Source organism: Sciurus carolinensis, chromosome 17, assembly GCF_902686445.1.
Source record: "Sciurus carolinensis chromosome 17, mSciCar1.2, whole genome shotgun sequence".
NCBI lineage: Eukaryota > Metazoa > Chordata > Mammalia > Rodentia > Sciuridae > Sciurus > Sciurus carolinensis.
Window position 1 is genome coordinate 20,064,230 of NC_062229.1, and position 14,534 is coordinate 20,078,763.

Below are 14,534 nucleotides of genomic sequence, written 5' to 3' on the forward strand. Positions count from 1 at the left end.
CATAATATTCCAGAGGTGCTTCCTCTAATCTAACTGTAACTTCATACCCATCAATCAATCTCTTAGTCCACTCCCACCCCCAACCATCCTTAGCGCTTGGAAACTACCATTCTAGTGTCAGCTTCTATGAGATGGACATTTTGATTCCATATATGATGGAATGCACAGTACTCTTTCTTACTGTGTCTCAGTTCACTTAACATAATGATATCTGGTGTACATAGGTGCGTGTGTAGTGATGGAGATCAAAACAAAGGCCCCTTACATGATTGGCAAGTGCCCTACCACCAACCTCCATCCCCATCCTTGATTACTTTTGGTTGGGTGAATACTATTTCACTGTGAATATATGCCACATTTTCTTTATCCATCCGTTGGTGGGCACTTTCCATATCTTGACAATTATGAATAGTGCTGTGATGGGTTTGGAGATGCATAATCTCTTTGACATTCTCATTTCATATCATTTGTATCTATACATAGTGGAGAGATTTCTGGGTGATAATGTAGTTCAATTTTTTTAGGGTTTTTGTGTTGTTTTGTTTTTGAGGAACCTCCATAGTATTTTTCATGATGGGTATACTAATTTACATTTCTATCAAATGTTTCCTTTTTGCTTACTTTCTTCCCAGTGCTTGTTACCTTTACTCTTTTTGACATTACCTACTCTTAGCAGGTAAGATATCTCAGGCTTTATTGGTGGTGATGGAGGCAGTACTGGAGATTGAAACTCCGGGCACTTAACTGTGAGCTACATCCCAGCCTTTTATTTTACATTTTCAGACTGGATCTCACTAAGTGGCTTGGGGTCCTCCTAAGTTCCTGAGGGTGATCTTGAACTTGTGATCCTGCTGCCTTAGCCTCCAAAGTGCCTGGTACTGTGTGTGCTACTACACCCAGCTCATTAAGCATTGGACTTGCATTTCCCTGATGGTTAGTGATGTTCATCTTTTTTTTTTTCATGTATTGCTTATTCATTTTTATGTCACAATTTGAGAAATGTTTATTCAGATCTACTTCCCATTTTTAAATTGGTATTTTTTTTCATATTGAGGTTTGGATTTCATGATATAATCTAGGTATCAACCCCTTACCAGATGTGTATGTTGCCAATATTTTTTCTCATTCTGTTCATTTTCTCTGTACTATGTTGGGTATGTCCTATGTTGTGCATAAGCTTTTTATTTTTTTGAAATCCCATTTGTCTATTTTTGCTTTTATTTCCTGTGCTTTTTTGGTGGGACACATCCCAAAAGAGGCTTACCTACTCCAGCATCCTACAACCTTTCCCATGTGTTTTGTTCTAGTAGCTTCAGTGATTGAGGTCTTACATCAAAGTCCTTACTGAATTTTGCATTGATCTTTGTGACTCCTGCGAGATAGGGGCTGTTTTGCATATGGGTTTCAATTTTCCTAATGCTGTCTATTGAAGATAGAGGAATTTGACCTTTGGTGATTCAGAATGTGCTCCATTTCACCAGTTATAGGGACATGTACAGGATGTTTTTGTTTCTCTGTTGATCCATCCTACTCATGTGGGAGCACTGTCTGCTGTCATAAATTGTGACATGTCTTCATAATAGTTGACCTTGCTGTGAGGGTGAAGCTGACTCCAGTATTCAGGATGAGTTTTCGCCTTTCTTACTTCCCACAACTTGTGAGGTCTTTGCTACAGTGTATTGGACACTGTTTTCCATAAATGGAGATGCTTCTCCTCTTCTGTTGGGATTACATTCTGACGAACCATGGTAAGGTCAAATCATAAAGGACAGATGCTCTTAATACCCCTAGTGAACCCCTTAAAATATATTCACTGACATTAGCCTACTGTTGAGCAGTCATCCCACATGGTGTCTATAAAGTGTCCAACACCCTTTGGAGTTCATGGAACACTGTGTAGGAACAGGTCATCAGAGTGTGTTCCTGCATGTCTCTATGCTGGCATGAGAACCAACTGTGGAAATCAAAAATGTGTCCCACGCACATTCTCTTTCTCACCTTCTTTCTATGAAAAACTCGTAGCTCAGACCATCATGAGTCAGTGTCCATCCCTATTTCAATAAAAGCACAAATGATGGAGGCAGGAGATGGAAAGCAAGCCTCAGGTCAGCAACCTTTCTTTTATTCTGCAGTGAGGTCCATTGATCAGGCATCCCATTTTCTGGGTATGGAACTGCCCCCTGATTTACAGAAAGAGTCTGGTTTTTATAGTTTCATTGGAGACTTCATAGAAGCAGTTTTGACAGTCAGGGGATACTTGTACAGGTGAAACTTTAACTTAGGATGGTAGTTGTAAAAAGTCCAACACCATTATCACTGGGAAAAGCTCACAACTCGGTGCTCACTGCTTATCTTCTTTAGTCTGTGACCCATTGTTCACTATTTGCTTTTCTTCTTCCAGGACTCATCTGCAATGAAGAAGGGTAAATGTCCAGGCTTCAGCATTTCAGTATTTGCCTCCTTCCTTCAAGATGCACTGGGGTGAGGAAAGAATTTACTGGGAGGTTTAATATTTGGTTAATTTTCCTCCTTCCTCCCGGGCCACATTGTCCCAGGGGAGCTGTGTTGTAGGAAAATTATTTTCCATAAACCTTCAGTATATAAATCCCTTACTCCTTCACAAAGTATATGCTACTCATCTCTCATTTATTTATTTTTCAGCTCTGGGAATTGAACATCAGGGTTGCTCTACCACTGAGTTATGTCCACAGCCCTTTTTATTTTTCAGTTTGTGACAGGGTCTCATTAAATTGCCCAGGCTGGTCTCCAACTTTGATCCTCCTGCCTCAGCCTCCAGAATCACTCAGATTACAGTGCACACCCCTGCACCTGGACCACTACTTCTCTATTTTTATTTTATTTATTTATTTATTTGTGGTGCTGGGGATTGAACCCAGGGCCTTGTGCTTGCAAGGGAAGTACTCTACCAACTGAACCATATCCCCAGCCCTCTATTTTATTAAAGGCAGAAATATCCTCTCTAATCAAAGAAACTTGTAGGTAGAAGTTAAGCAAGTACATTTTTTTTTTGTCAGGATGCAATAATATAGCTTAGTACACTTTATTTATCCATTTAAATATTTTCATGTAAAATTTTACATATATATTCACATTTGTATTCAACTATATGAATAGAAATGTTCAAACCCAGTATTATTGTGTTGTGCAGTGGGGATTTTTAAATCATCCCCGTTTACAGGATTATAGTTTTTGGGTAAAATTCAACATCTTCTGTTTTCTCTAGCCTCCAGGGAATTGATCCAGTCAGAAGGCAATTTTATACCTAAAACAGTTGGAGAATGGCAGACCGAAGAAAAGACACCTTTGGTTTCTGCCTCCTGGAGTGAAGGGTTTATGAATTTGAGACTTTTTTTCAGTGTATAATGCAAGTTTTGCTTTTTCTTTTTAATCTTTGTCCCAGATTCTGGCACAGAGTATTTCCTTAGGATTTTTTGTGTAAAAGGAGTTTTGTTGACTCTGGATGGTGAGCCTGTTTCATGTAGTCTGTGAATTTATTGTGATGATATAACTGAGGGTGTCACCAATAGATGACTTTAGAATGAGGACCGGTTAACAGAGAGCACACTCAGAACTTTTGGTCTGGCACCTGCAGTGAGGACAGTGTCGTCGGACCGAGCTCCGACCTTGGAATCCTGCTCCCTCTGTGTCAGACTTGAATGGTAGGACAGCCAGCTGGTGTTGGAGAGTAGGTTGGTGTTCAGCAAACACCACACATGTGATGTCAGAAAGGTTCCACGGGTCCACAGACTGGAGATAAGTGAGTGGTCACTGGTTAGAATTGAGCCTGTGGAGCAGTGAGCCTTTCCACATTGGAATGAGGGTCAAGTAGGGTGTGCGGAGGTCCCAGAATTCACTATTGTGGCTTGTCACTCACTTGTGGGAGTGAGCCACCTGTGCTGCATCTGCACTGTGAGGGTGGTCCCTAAGCTTAGGGGTGGGTTTAAGGTTGTGAGTGTGGATTCCCTTGGGAACTGCGGGTGAAGCAGGCTGCTTCCCTGAACTGCTTCCTTTTTATTTCCTTCATAGAATGTTGTTTATTTAGAATTCCAGTTTAGTTGAGCATTTAGGAATGTTCTTCCATGATTTGAGTTTAAAATTGGGCTTTGTTGGTTGGACCTCAGGGGATAGAACTATGGTCTGAAGAAGCAAAAAGGATTCTTGAAAAAAATTATTGTTTCAAAGTCAGTTTCAATACGAATATCAGCATCCATGGAACCATCACACAGGTGAATAAATAGGCTATGGTCAATTCTTTTGTGTTTCACTGATCTCATCAAGTTGTGCAGGCAGGGGTGAGTGCAGGGTGGAGTTTTTGAACATCTTTTATGACTTAACCACATGTTCACTCCAAAACTTGGTTTTGGCTCATTGAAATTTTGAATGAGTTAATATTGTCTTTTGTATACCATGCATTATGCTACAAAGGACTTCTTAAATATTTTTATAAGTCCTTCCCTGCATATATTATGGCAGGCAAGTCTGTTGCTAAACTAGTACATTCACTCATTCCACTGCCTATAGAACTTGGATTGCTTCAAGTTATTTGTGTGCTGTTGCCAGTATTCTTGATTTTGTCCCCAAGTGCTACTCTATTCAAGTTTTTTTAAAAGAATGGTGAACGAGGGCTGGGTTTGTGGCTCAGTGGTAGAGCACTTACCTAGCATGTGTGAGGCACTGGGTTTGATTCTCAGCACCACATATAAGTAAATGAATAAAATAAAGGTCCATCAACATCTAAAAAAAATACATATAAATTTAAAAATAGAAATGGGAAAAAGTTGCTGGTGTGTAGATAGATGATGGATACATGTCAATTCAGTAGACATTGTGATACTGCGTGAATTTATCATCTGACTTCATGAGTCCCTTTTTTTTTTTTTTTTTTTTTTAATACCAGGTATAGGAATTCAGGGACAGTTAACCACTGAGCTACACCCCCAGCCCTTTTTTCTTTTTTGGTATTTTATTTCGAGACAGGGTCTCACTGAGTTGCTTACAGCCTTACTTGGTTGTTGAGTCTGTCTTTGAACTGTGGTACTCCTGTCTCTGACCCCTGAGCCTCTGAGATTACAGGTGTCCACCACCACATCAGCAATGGATGTGTTTATTTTTGTGAATTGTCAACACTTGGAATGATCCAATCTATTTATTTTTCTCCATCTAGCAGTATACACCATCTCTATATGGTTATATCTTGTTTATATTAATTACTCCTTGGCATTGAGCATTTTTCTTGTGTATTCATATTTTGTGAAATCATTTCTGTCTCTGTCTTCTTGTGCTATATAAGTGACATTTTTTGTTTGAAGTTGAATTTTTTATACTTGATATTATACCAAAATGATGAATTTCTTTTGTGTATTAAGCTCATGTGTGTCGTCTTGCCTTTCTACAATCCCATATTAATTACAGGAGTTTTCATTGGTTCTTTTGGGTTTTCTAAGTAGGCAATAATGGCATATGTGAACAAAGATATTTTTATTTGTTCCTTCTCAGTTTCAATGCCTATTATTTTATTACTAGCCTTCTATTTTCTCTTCATTTGTTGATTTGATCTTAGGAATTTTGTTGTCACCTTTTTTTTTTTTTTTTTTTTTTTGATGGTGCTGGGGATTGAACACAGGGCTTTTTGCAAGCTAGACAAGCACTCTACCGACTGAGCTATATCCCCAGCCCCTAGTTTAGCTTTTTGAAATGATGAATTACATTAGTCGATTTTGTAAATGTTCATTGTTACTTAAGGTAATTCCCACTTTGGTTTTGTTGTGTCATTCTGTTACACATGGATTGTTATAATTTACCATTTTTTTGTTGAGGACTTAAATCTTTTTTATGAGGATTTTTGGTTTTTGGTACCAGTAATTTGGTACCAGCAGTGCTGAACCACTAAGCCATATCCCCAACCCTTTTTTATATTTTATTTTGAGACAGGGTCTTGCTAAGTGACTTAGGACCTCGCTGAATTGGTGAGGCCAGCTTTGCACTTGGGATTCTACTGCGTCAACATCCTGAACTGCTGGGATTACAGGGGTGTGCCACCATGCTCAGCTAAGGGTGTATATTTTTGTTTCTTGTTACATATCTAGTTTTTATCTTGGCCTGTGAGCCTGATAGCATCAGTTGTTAAGCAGTTCTTCCTCTGTTACTTGGAAGAGATTGTGGATGGATGGATGGTGTTTGTCATATTTTCATTAGATCTTAGAGTAAACCAGGGATGTCATGTGGGACTGATCCTTCTTGTTTTTGTCAGTTGTTTTAGTCACTGGGATTGCAGGTATGCACCATTGTACCCAGCTGAAGAAGTTTTAAATATTACCTATCAGACCAACTCATTAGAGGTTGATTCCCCAGAGTGTATTTGGGGGGCTGATGAGATAGGGAACCTCTGAAAAGCATGTCAGTATCACAAAATTGGAGAGGACCAACAGAACTTAAACAGGCTGGATTTCGTTAGGATAACCCTGCTTGGGAACCCCAATTCTCTCCTTGAAGTTAAGCTGGTGAGGTTCATCCCAACAGTAGTTCCCAGATACCAACAAAGGTCAAAGTTTGTTCTCAAATTCCTAAGAATATGTTGTCTCAGGGCAGCTACTGTTATATTTTTATTTATTTATTTTTTTTTGTGGGGGGAACCAGGGATTTAACTCAGGGGAACTCAACCACTAAGCCACATACCCAGCCCTATTTTGTATTTTATTTAGAGACAGGGTGTCACTATGAATTGCTTACTGCCTCGCCATTGCTGAGGCTAACTTTGAACTCTCCATCCTCCTGTCTCAGCCTTCCAAGCCACTGGGATTAAAGGCATGTGCCACACCCAGATGCTACTGTTACTAATTACATTACATAACTGAACTTTGCTGAGAGAAGTGCTAGAGACCAGTGTACAAAGAGAATTGGAGTGGCCCAGCACCATGGCGAGTGTTCTGTTCTCCCTGTTACTCTACCAAGTAGGTGCAGTCCAGCTTCAGAATTGCCGTGTGAGAGGATGTGAGCATGGCTGGAGAGTGAGAGTGTGACAACCAGGTGATGGAGTATTGGGAGGACCTAGTGTCATGTGAAACTCTCACACAGTGAGTCCAGGTCTCCAGTGCTGTGTGTCTCATTTCCTCCTGGCGATAGCTATGGGATGTTTTAGGAATCAGTGACCTTTGAGGGTGTGACTGTGAACTTCACCCTGGAGGAGTGGGCTTTGCTGGATCCTTCCCAGAAGAAGCTCTTCAGAGACGTGATGCAGGAAACCATCTGGAACCTGACCACTATAGGTAAGGGTGACCCACTTTCCTCACTTAGTCAATCAGAGAACTGTTGTTACCTGCTGATCAGTGCTGTTCCATGATCTGGAATATGGAAAGCCCACATTTGGTGACTCTACTGGCATGGTGACATTACACAACAGATCTGCAAGTCTCTGATAGTTTTTATGTAATGTTGAAATAAGTCGTAATACTTTTTCTGGGTCTACATTTTAGGAAAACAATGGAAAAATTAGGCCGTGGATGATCACTATAATTCCAGAGGACATTTAACGTAATTGAACTCACCAGAGAAGGCAGCGTCCCTCACAAATCTTGGAGTAACTTATAAAAAATTTTAAAAAGAAGGAAATGATATGTGGCAAGGGTCAAACTGATTTAATCTATGTTTTCTTACAACAGTGCTTACAAGTTGAGCGTCCATAATTGGAACATTTAAAATCCAAAATGTTCCTGTAGGGACATCATCTGCTACACTGACTTGACCACAATTAACACTTTCCAGTAGTTTCTTATATACAAACTGTGTTCCATACACAAATTATTAGAAATGTATGAAATTGCCTTCAAAGGGGTGGGTCTCATTTTGAAGATATATATGCATATATATATCTTTTGTGTATATGCAAATATCACAAAATCCAATCTGAATTTTCTCTATTCATTTAACATAAGCAGTACTCAAGTTTAATTAAATGTGACAAACACCTTGAGGTTTAAGAAAATACTTAACTCAGAAAGAATATTAAGAACCCAGTCTGGGTGATGGTACACACCTGAAATCCTAGCAACTTGGGAGGCTAAGGCAAGAGGACCACAAGTGGGAGAACAGCCTCAGCACTTTAGTGAGGCCCTGAGCAACACACTGAGACCCTGTCTCAAAAAAAAAAATACACAACTTTAAAATAACTGGAATGTAGCTCAATAGTAAATCCTACAAGACATAAAACCAATTCTTCTGGTAAATCATTAATAAACAAATTCTTAGTAATGCGCTTTTCTTTCTTTGCAGAAAGCAAGCAATAGAGAGACTCTGTGAACAGGGAGAAGATAGTAAATGTGGAGACAGCCACATCATAGATCCTCTTGTAAACAAGACAAGTTCTTCTGGAGTAAAACCAAGTGAACACCATGTGTGTGAATTCCTCATTGCTCATTCTTCCCTAACCATGCTCCTGACAGCTCACACTGGACACAAAGCACATGAGTATCAGGACCATGGAGAGAAGCCATGTGAATATAAGGAACATGGGAAAGCCTTTCATTATTGCCAATATTTTTAGAAGCATGAAGGAACTCACACAGCAGAGACACCCTGTGTGTGTAAGCTCTGTGGAAAAGTCTTTCATTGTCTCAGATCCCTTCAAACACATGGAAGAAGTCACATGAGAGAGAAACCTCATGTGTGTAAGCAATGTGGAAAAGCCTTTAGTTCTTACAGTTACATTAAAAAACATGAACGAATTCACAGTGGAGAGAAACCTTATATATGTAAACAATATGGAAAAGCCTTTACTTTTCTCAGTTCCCTTCAAATGCATGAACAAACTCACAGTGGAGAGAAGCCCTATGTGTGTAAGCAATGTGGAAGAGGCTTTAGTTCTTCTAGCCACATGAAAACGCATGAAAGAATTCACAGTGAAGAGAAACCTTATACTTGTAAACAATGTGGGAAAGCTTTTCATTTCCCCAGATCCCTTCAAATACATGAAATAACACACAATGCAGAGAAGCCCTATATGTGCAAGCAATGTGGAAAAGGCTTTAGTTCTTCCTATTACATTAAAAAACATGAACGAATTCACAGTGGTGATAAACCTTATGAATGCAAACAATGTGGGAAAGCCTTTTGTTTTCCCAATTCCCTTCAAATTCATGAACAGAGTCACAGTGGCAAGAGACCCTATGTATGTAAGCAATGTGGAAAAGGCTTTAGTTCCTCTAGCCACATCAAAACACATGAACAAATTCACAGTGAAGAGAAACATGTAAACAAAGTGGGAAAGCATTCACTCATTCCTGTTAGGTCAGAAGACATGAAATAACACATACCAGAGAATAAACCTATGTATGAAAACATTGTGGCAAAGCCTGCAGTGATCCCAATCTTCTCAGTCAACATAAAGGAATTCACAGTGAAATTAAAACATGCATGTGAGCAGTGTGGGAAAGCCTCCAGTCATTTCTCCACCCTTAAAATACATGAAAGAATGCACACTAGGAGAAACCCTGTGTGTGTGTGTGTGTGTGTAAGGAAAGTTGCAAAGCCTTCATCCAGTTTACCTTCTCAAACTCAAAAGAACTCACACTTGAGAAACTCCATGAGTGTAAACAAAGTGAGAAATCCTTTACTGTTTACAGTTCTCTTTGATACCATGAAAAAATTCATAGTGGGGAGGAAACTAAATGATGTAAGCAATGTGAGAAACCCTTTTTCCCCAGATTCTTTCAAGTACATGAAAGAACACACTGGAGAGTAACCTTGAATACAGAAAAATGGGAAGTCTTTATTATCACATGAACTGGTTAGCACACATGAGAATGCAGGTGCAGTAACTTGTATTGTTGCAGAGGAGTTGGGTACACTTGTCATCATCTCAGTTCGCTGTATCCATACAAATGAGCACAGTATGCAGTTATGCAATGTAACATTCAAAATGAGATGTGCAGTGATCTCCATTTGACTCAGGTTAGAAATCAAAGTGGATCAAAACCCTGTGCTGTGAATAATTCTTAGAAGAGAGGTGTCAGATGTAACAGTTTCAGAGTCCTTTAAAAATTCCTCATGTAGCAGAAACCTATGCATGCAATTGATGTGAAGAGCTTGGTGCAAAATAATTTGCTTAGAAGTCTCTAGAAAATGTGCTACCTGAAGGACGTCCCACAAATTATATTGTGTTCACCAATAATTCATTCTTAAAGTAGGTCTCTGCACTGTTTCTGATTTGTATTCTTGAAATAAAGATCAAGGTGAAACACATCTGCAAGTTTTGTTTAGGCTATATTATCTGAGTGTAGCAGTTCAGCCACATCCAGCATGGATGAGGGAAGGGGAGAACATCCTTGGCTATAAATCAGTTACTAATGAACTTATCTAAAGAATAAACACACAAAAACAAAACAAAAAAGAATAAACACAAGAGCCAGTGCTCGTCTCAAATGGAAGGGGTGTGGTGGATCAGTCCATACCAGGTCTGGCCTCCAACAACATGGAGGAGCCCACCTTCACCTTTATTTATAGTCACACAAGTAAAGGGCCCAGACCAGGAGGGGCTTCTTCTGTGAGGAACAGGATGGGGTGCAGTTAGGGAAGCCACTTGCTTAGGGAATTAGCTCGTCCTCAGATGGTGAGCCACTCCATACAGGACCACCTAACTCCCTGGGGGTCTGGAACAGAACTCCCATGACTGTCAGTTCCTGGGAGTCAGACCTCTGTGTCCCATGGCTCAGCCAAGTCTGATTCTGCTAGGCATGGATGGCTCCCCACATCTGAGTTTAGTGTATTTTTAATCAAACCAGGTAATTAGCCTTCTAACATTTTGAGGCATGTTGGCTCTAAAGCTAATTGATGTGATGTGTATTTCTAATATGCTATTAGGTTTAATTTGTACATAGTTTTTAAATAATGTGGTTAATGGGTCATTGAAGAATAAGTTTTCGTTCATTGTTGCCAATTTCCCACTGACCTAACATGATGGGTTTTGCATACCCTTTTTTTAATATATACATGCAGATATATATATATATATACACACACACACATGTATGTTTCTTTTCAGAGGAAAAATGACATTTTTACATGAATTTTACATTTTTCACAGTTTGGTGGCTAGTTTTCCATACTATTAGTGCATGATAATTACACAAAATGGTGAAACTTATTTATACATATTTGTACATGCCCATGATATAGCAATAGATGTATATTTTCTTCAAACCAGATTTCTGTGCATGCTTTTTTAGAGTTTCTTAAATATTTCCAAAAAATTACAGATTAACACATTAGGTTCTTTTAAAAATTATAATTGGAAACATTGATCATATTTTGATAGAGTACATTTTTTTGTAATGTAGATCTACTCCAGAGAAGAATGAAAATTTTTTTCAGTTGGATACCAATTCTTAAAGAGTTAAAGACTGGAAATTCAACTTAGACTTCCCTATCAAATTAATTACAGCTATCATCTGTACAACATTTCTTATAGCTCAGTCAGGAAAATCTAATTGCTGTGTCAGCCCTGCATACTAGTTCATGACTTGATGAGACTTTTTCCCTTTTTTTGTCTTTAATTTTTTAATTTTTTCTAATTGTTTATACATGACCCATTGTACACAGATGGTGCATAACTTATTTCTCTGGCTGCACATGGTGTTGAGTCACACCATTAGTGTAATGATTCATGTGCATAGGGTAATAATGTCTGTCTCTTTCTACCATCCTTCACATCCCCATCACCCCACCCCTCCCCTCTACACAAGCCAAATTTCCTTCATTCTTCCCTACCCTCCCCCTACTATGGATCAGCATCTGCTTACCAGAGGAAACATTCAGCATTTGATTTTTTTGGGACTGGTTTGTTTCACTTAGCATGATATTCTCTAGTTCCATCCATTTACCTACAAATGCCATAATTTCATTCTTCTTTAAGGCTAAGTAATATTCCATTGTGTATATGTACCACATTTTCTTTATCCATTCTTCTGTTGAGGGGCATCTAATTTGGTTCCATAGTTTAGCTATTGTGAATTGAGCTTCTATAAATATTGATGTGTCTGCATCACTGTAGTACACTGATTTTAAGTCCTTTGGGTGTAAACAGGAGTGGAATAGCTGGATCACATGATGGTTCTGTTCCAAGTTTTCTGATGACTCTCCATGCTGCTTTCCAAAGTGGTTGCACCAGTCTGCAGTCAGACCAGTGTTCCGTCCAGCGGAACCGGCGCAGAGAAAGGAGACACCACCAATCTTTAGTTGACCAGATTTATTGCATCCTCCCTGTTTTTCTGCCTCCTTTGTTCTGCCACTATCTCCCTTCTTCTTCCCTCTCCCTCTCTCCTCCCCCAGGCTCCTAGCTTATCAGCCAATTATAGCAAAGCTTTCTCTCACACAGGAGAGCATGCAGAGGAATGTCAGCATAGCACTATATGAATCACGAACTGTCCACGCGCGGCATGATATTAGATAGCCAATCCTAGAGCCTGGCGTCAACACGTCATAAGTCTCCAAGGAACTAGTAGGCAAGCAACCTTTATGGGTACTTCCTTATTTTGGTACCCAGTGCCTTTTGGCTCATTGCCAGGCGCCATCTTGTCCAAGACGGCCCTCAACAGACCAGTAATGTGTGAGTGTACCTTTTCCCCAGCATCCTCACCAACACTTATTATTGTTTGTTTTCTTAATAATTGCTATTCTGACTGGAGCAAGATAAAATCTTAGAGTAGTTTTGATTTGCATTTCTAATTGCTAGAGATGATGAACATTTTTTCATGTTCATTGATTGTATTCTCTATATATATGTGTGTATATATATATTTAGTTGATGGATTTTATCAATTTATATGTAGTTCTGATAACACATGCTAGGCAAGCTCTCGACCACTGAGCCACAACCCCAACCCTGATTGTATTTCTTCTGTGAAGTTGTTCAGTTCCTTAGCCCATTTATTGATTGGGTTATTTGTTTCTTTGGTGTTTTTTGACTTCTTTATATATCCTGGAAAATAGGGCTCTATCTGAGGTGTGTGTGGTAAATATTTTCTCCCATTCTGTAGGCTCTCTCTTTACGTTCTTGCTAAGAAACTTTTAGTTTGAATCCATCCCATATTTTTATTCTTTGTTTTTTTGGGGGGAGGGGTACTGGGGATTGAACTCAGGGGCACTTGACCACTGAGCCACATCTCCAGCCCTATTTTTATTTTATTTAGAGACAGGGTGCCACTGAGTTGCTTAGGGTCTCCCAAAGTTGCTGAGGAAGGAGGATCAAGGGTTCAAAGTCAGCCTTTGAACCCTTGATCCTCCTTCCTCAGCCTCCCGAGCTGGGATTATAGGTGTGCCCACTGCACTGGGATATTGATTCTTAATGTTACTTTTTGTGCTTTGGGAGTCTTGTTAAGGAAGTCAGGTCCTAAGCTGACATGATGAAGATTTGTGCCTACTTTTTCTTGTTAGGCACAGTGTGTTTTAGTGCCTACATCTTTGATCCACTTTGAGTTGATTTTTGTGCAGGGTGAGAGATAGAAGTTTAATTTCATATTGTTACATATGGATTTCCAGTTTTTCCAGCACCATTTGTTGAATAGGCTCTTTTCTCCCTTGTATGTTTTTGGCACCTTTGTCTAGTACAAGATAACCATATTTATGTGGGTTTGTCTCTGTGACTTCTATTCTGTACTATTTGTCTACATGTCTATTTTGGTGCCAATACCATGTCATTTTTGTTATTATTGCTCAACAGTATAGTTTAAGTTCTGGTATTGTGATGCCTCCTGCTTCACTCTTCTTGCTAAGGATTGCCCTGGCTATTCTGGGTCTCTTATTTTTCCAAATGAGTTTCTTGATTGCTTTTTCTACTTCTATGAAGAACATCACTGGGATTTTAATAGGAATTGCATTAAATCTGTATAACATTTTTGATAATATAACCATTTTAACAATATTAATTCTGCCTATCCAAGAGCATTGGAGGTCTTTCCATCTTCTTCAATTTCTGTTTTTAATGTTCTGTAGTTTTCATTGTAGAGGTCTTTCACCTCTTTTGTTAGATTAATTTCCAAGTTTTTTGTTTTTTGTTTTTTGTTTTTTTGCAGTACTGGGTATCTAACTCAGGGCCTTGTCCTTTCTAGGCAAGCACTCTACCAGCTGAGCTATCTCCCCAGCCCAGTTTTTTTTTTTTTTTTTTTTGAGGTGATTAAATGGGGTAGTTTTCTTTATTTCTTGTTCAGTGGATTCATTACTGATGTGTAGAAATGCATTTGATTTATGAGTATTGATTTTATATCCTGCTACTTTGCTGAATTTATTTATGAGGTCTAGAAATTTTTTGGTGGAATTTTTTTTGGATCTTCCAATTACAGAATCATGTCATTGGCAAATAGTGATAGTTTGATCTCTTCTTTTCCTATTCATATCCCTTTAATTTCTTTTGTCTGTGTGATTGCTCTGGCTAGAGTTTCAAGGATGATGTTGAATAGAAGTAGTGAAAGAGGGCATCCCTGTCTTCTTCTAGTTCTTAGAGGAAATAGTTTCAGTTTTTCTTC

At 39.0% G+C, this 14,534-nt stretch overlaps 2 protein-coding genes across 2 annotated transcripts; both read left to right on the forward strand.

Annotated features, from left to right (window-relative positions):
- The first annotated feature begins 889 nt into the window (after positions 1-889).
- Positions 890-8,709, forward strand: LOC124969518 (zinc finger protein 20-like). The gene is made up of 3 exons (XM_047532491.1): positions 890-933; positions 2,402-2,481; positions 8,290-8,709. Exons 1-3 carry the CDS (start codon positions 931-933, stop codon positions 8,558-8,560), a joined length of 354 nt encoding a protein of 117 aa, XP_047388447.1. The 5' UTR covers positions 890-930; the 3' UTR covers positions 8,561-8,709.
- Positions 8,564-10,240, forward strand: LOC124968213 (zinc finger protein 709-like; the record flags this gene model as incomplete). The annotated part of the gene is made up of 1 exon (XM_047530502.1): positions 8,564-10,240. A coding segment is annotated over one exon (759 nt), but the record flags the coding sequence as incomplete, so codon positions are not given.
- Positions 10,241-14,534: the final 4,294 nt, after the last annotated feature.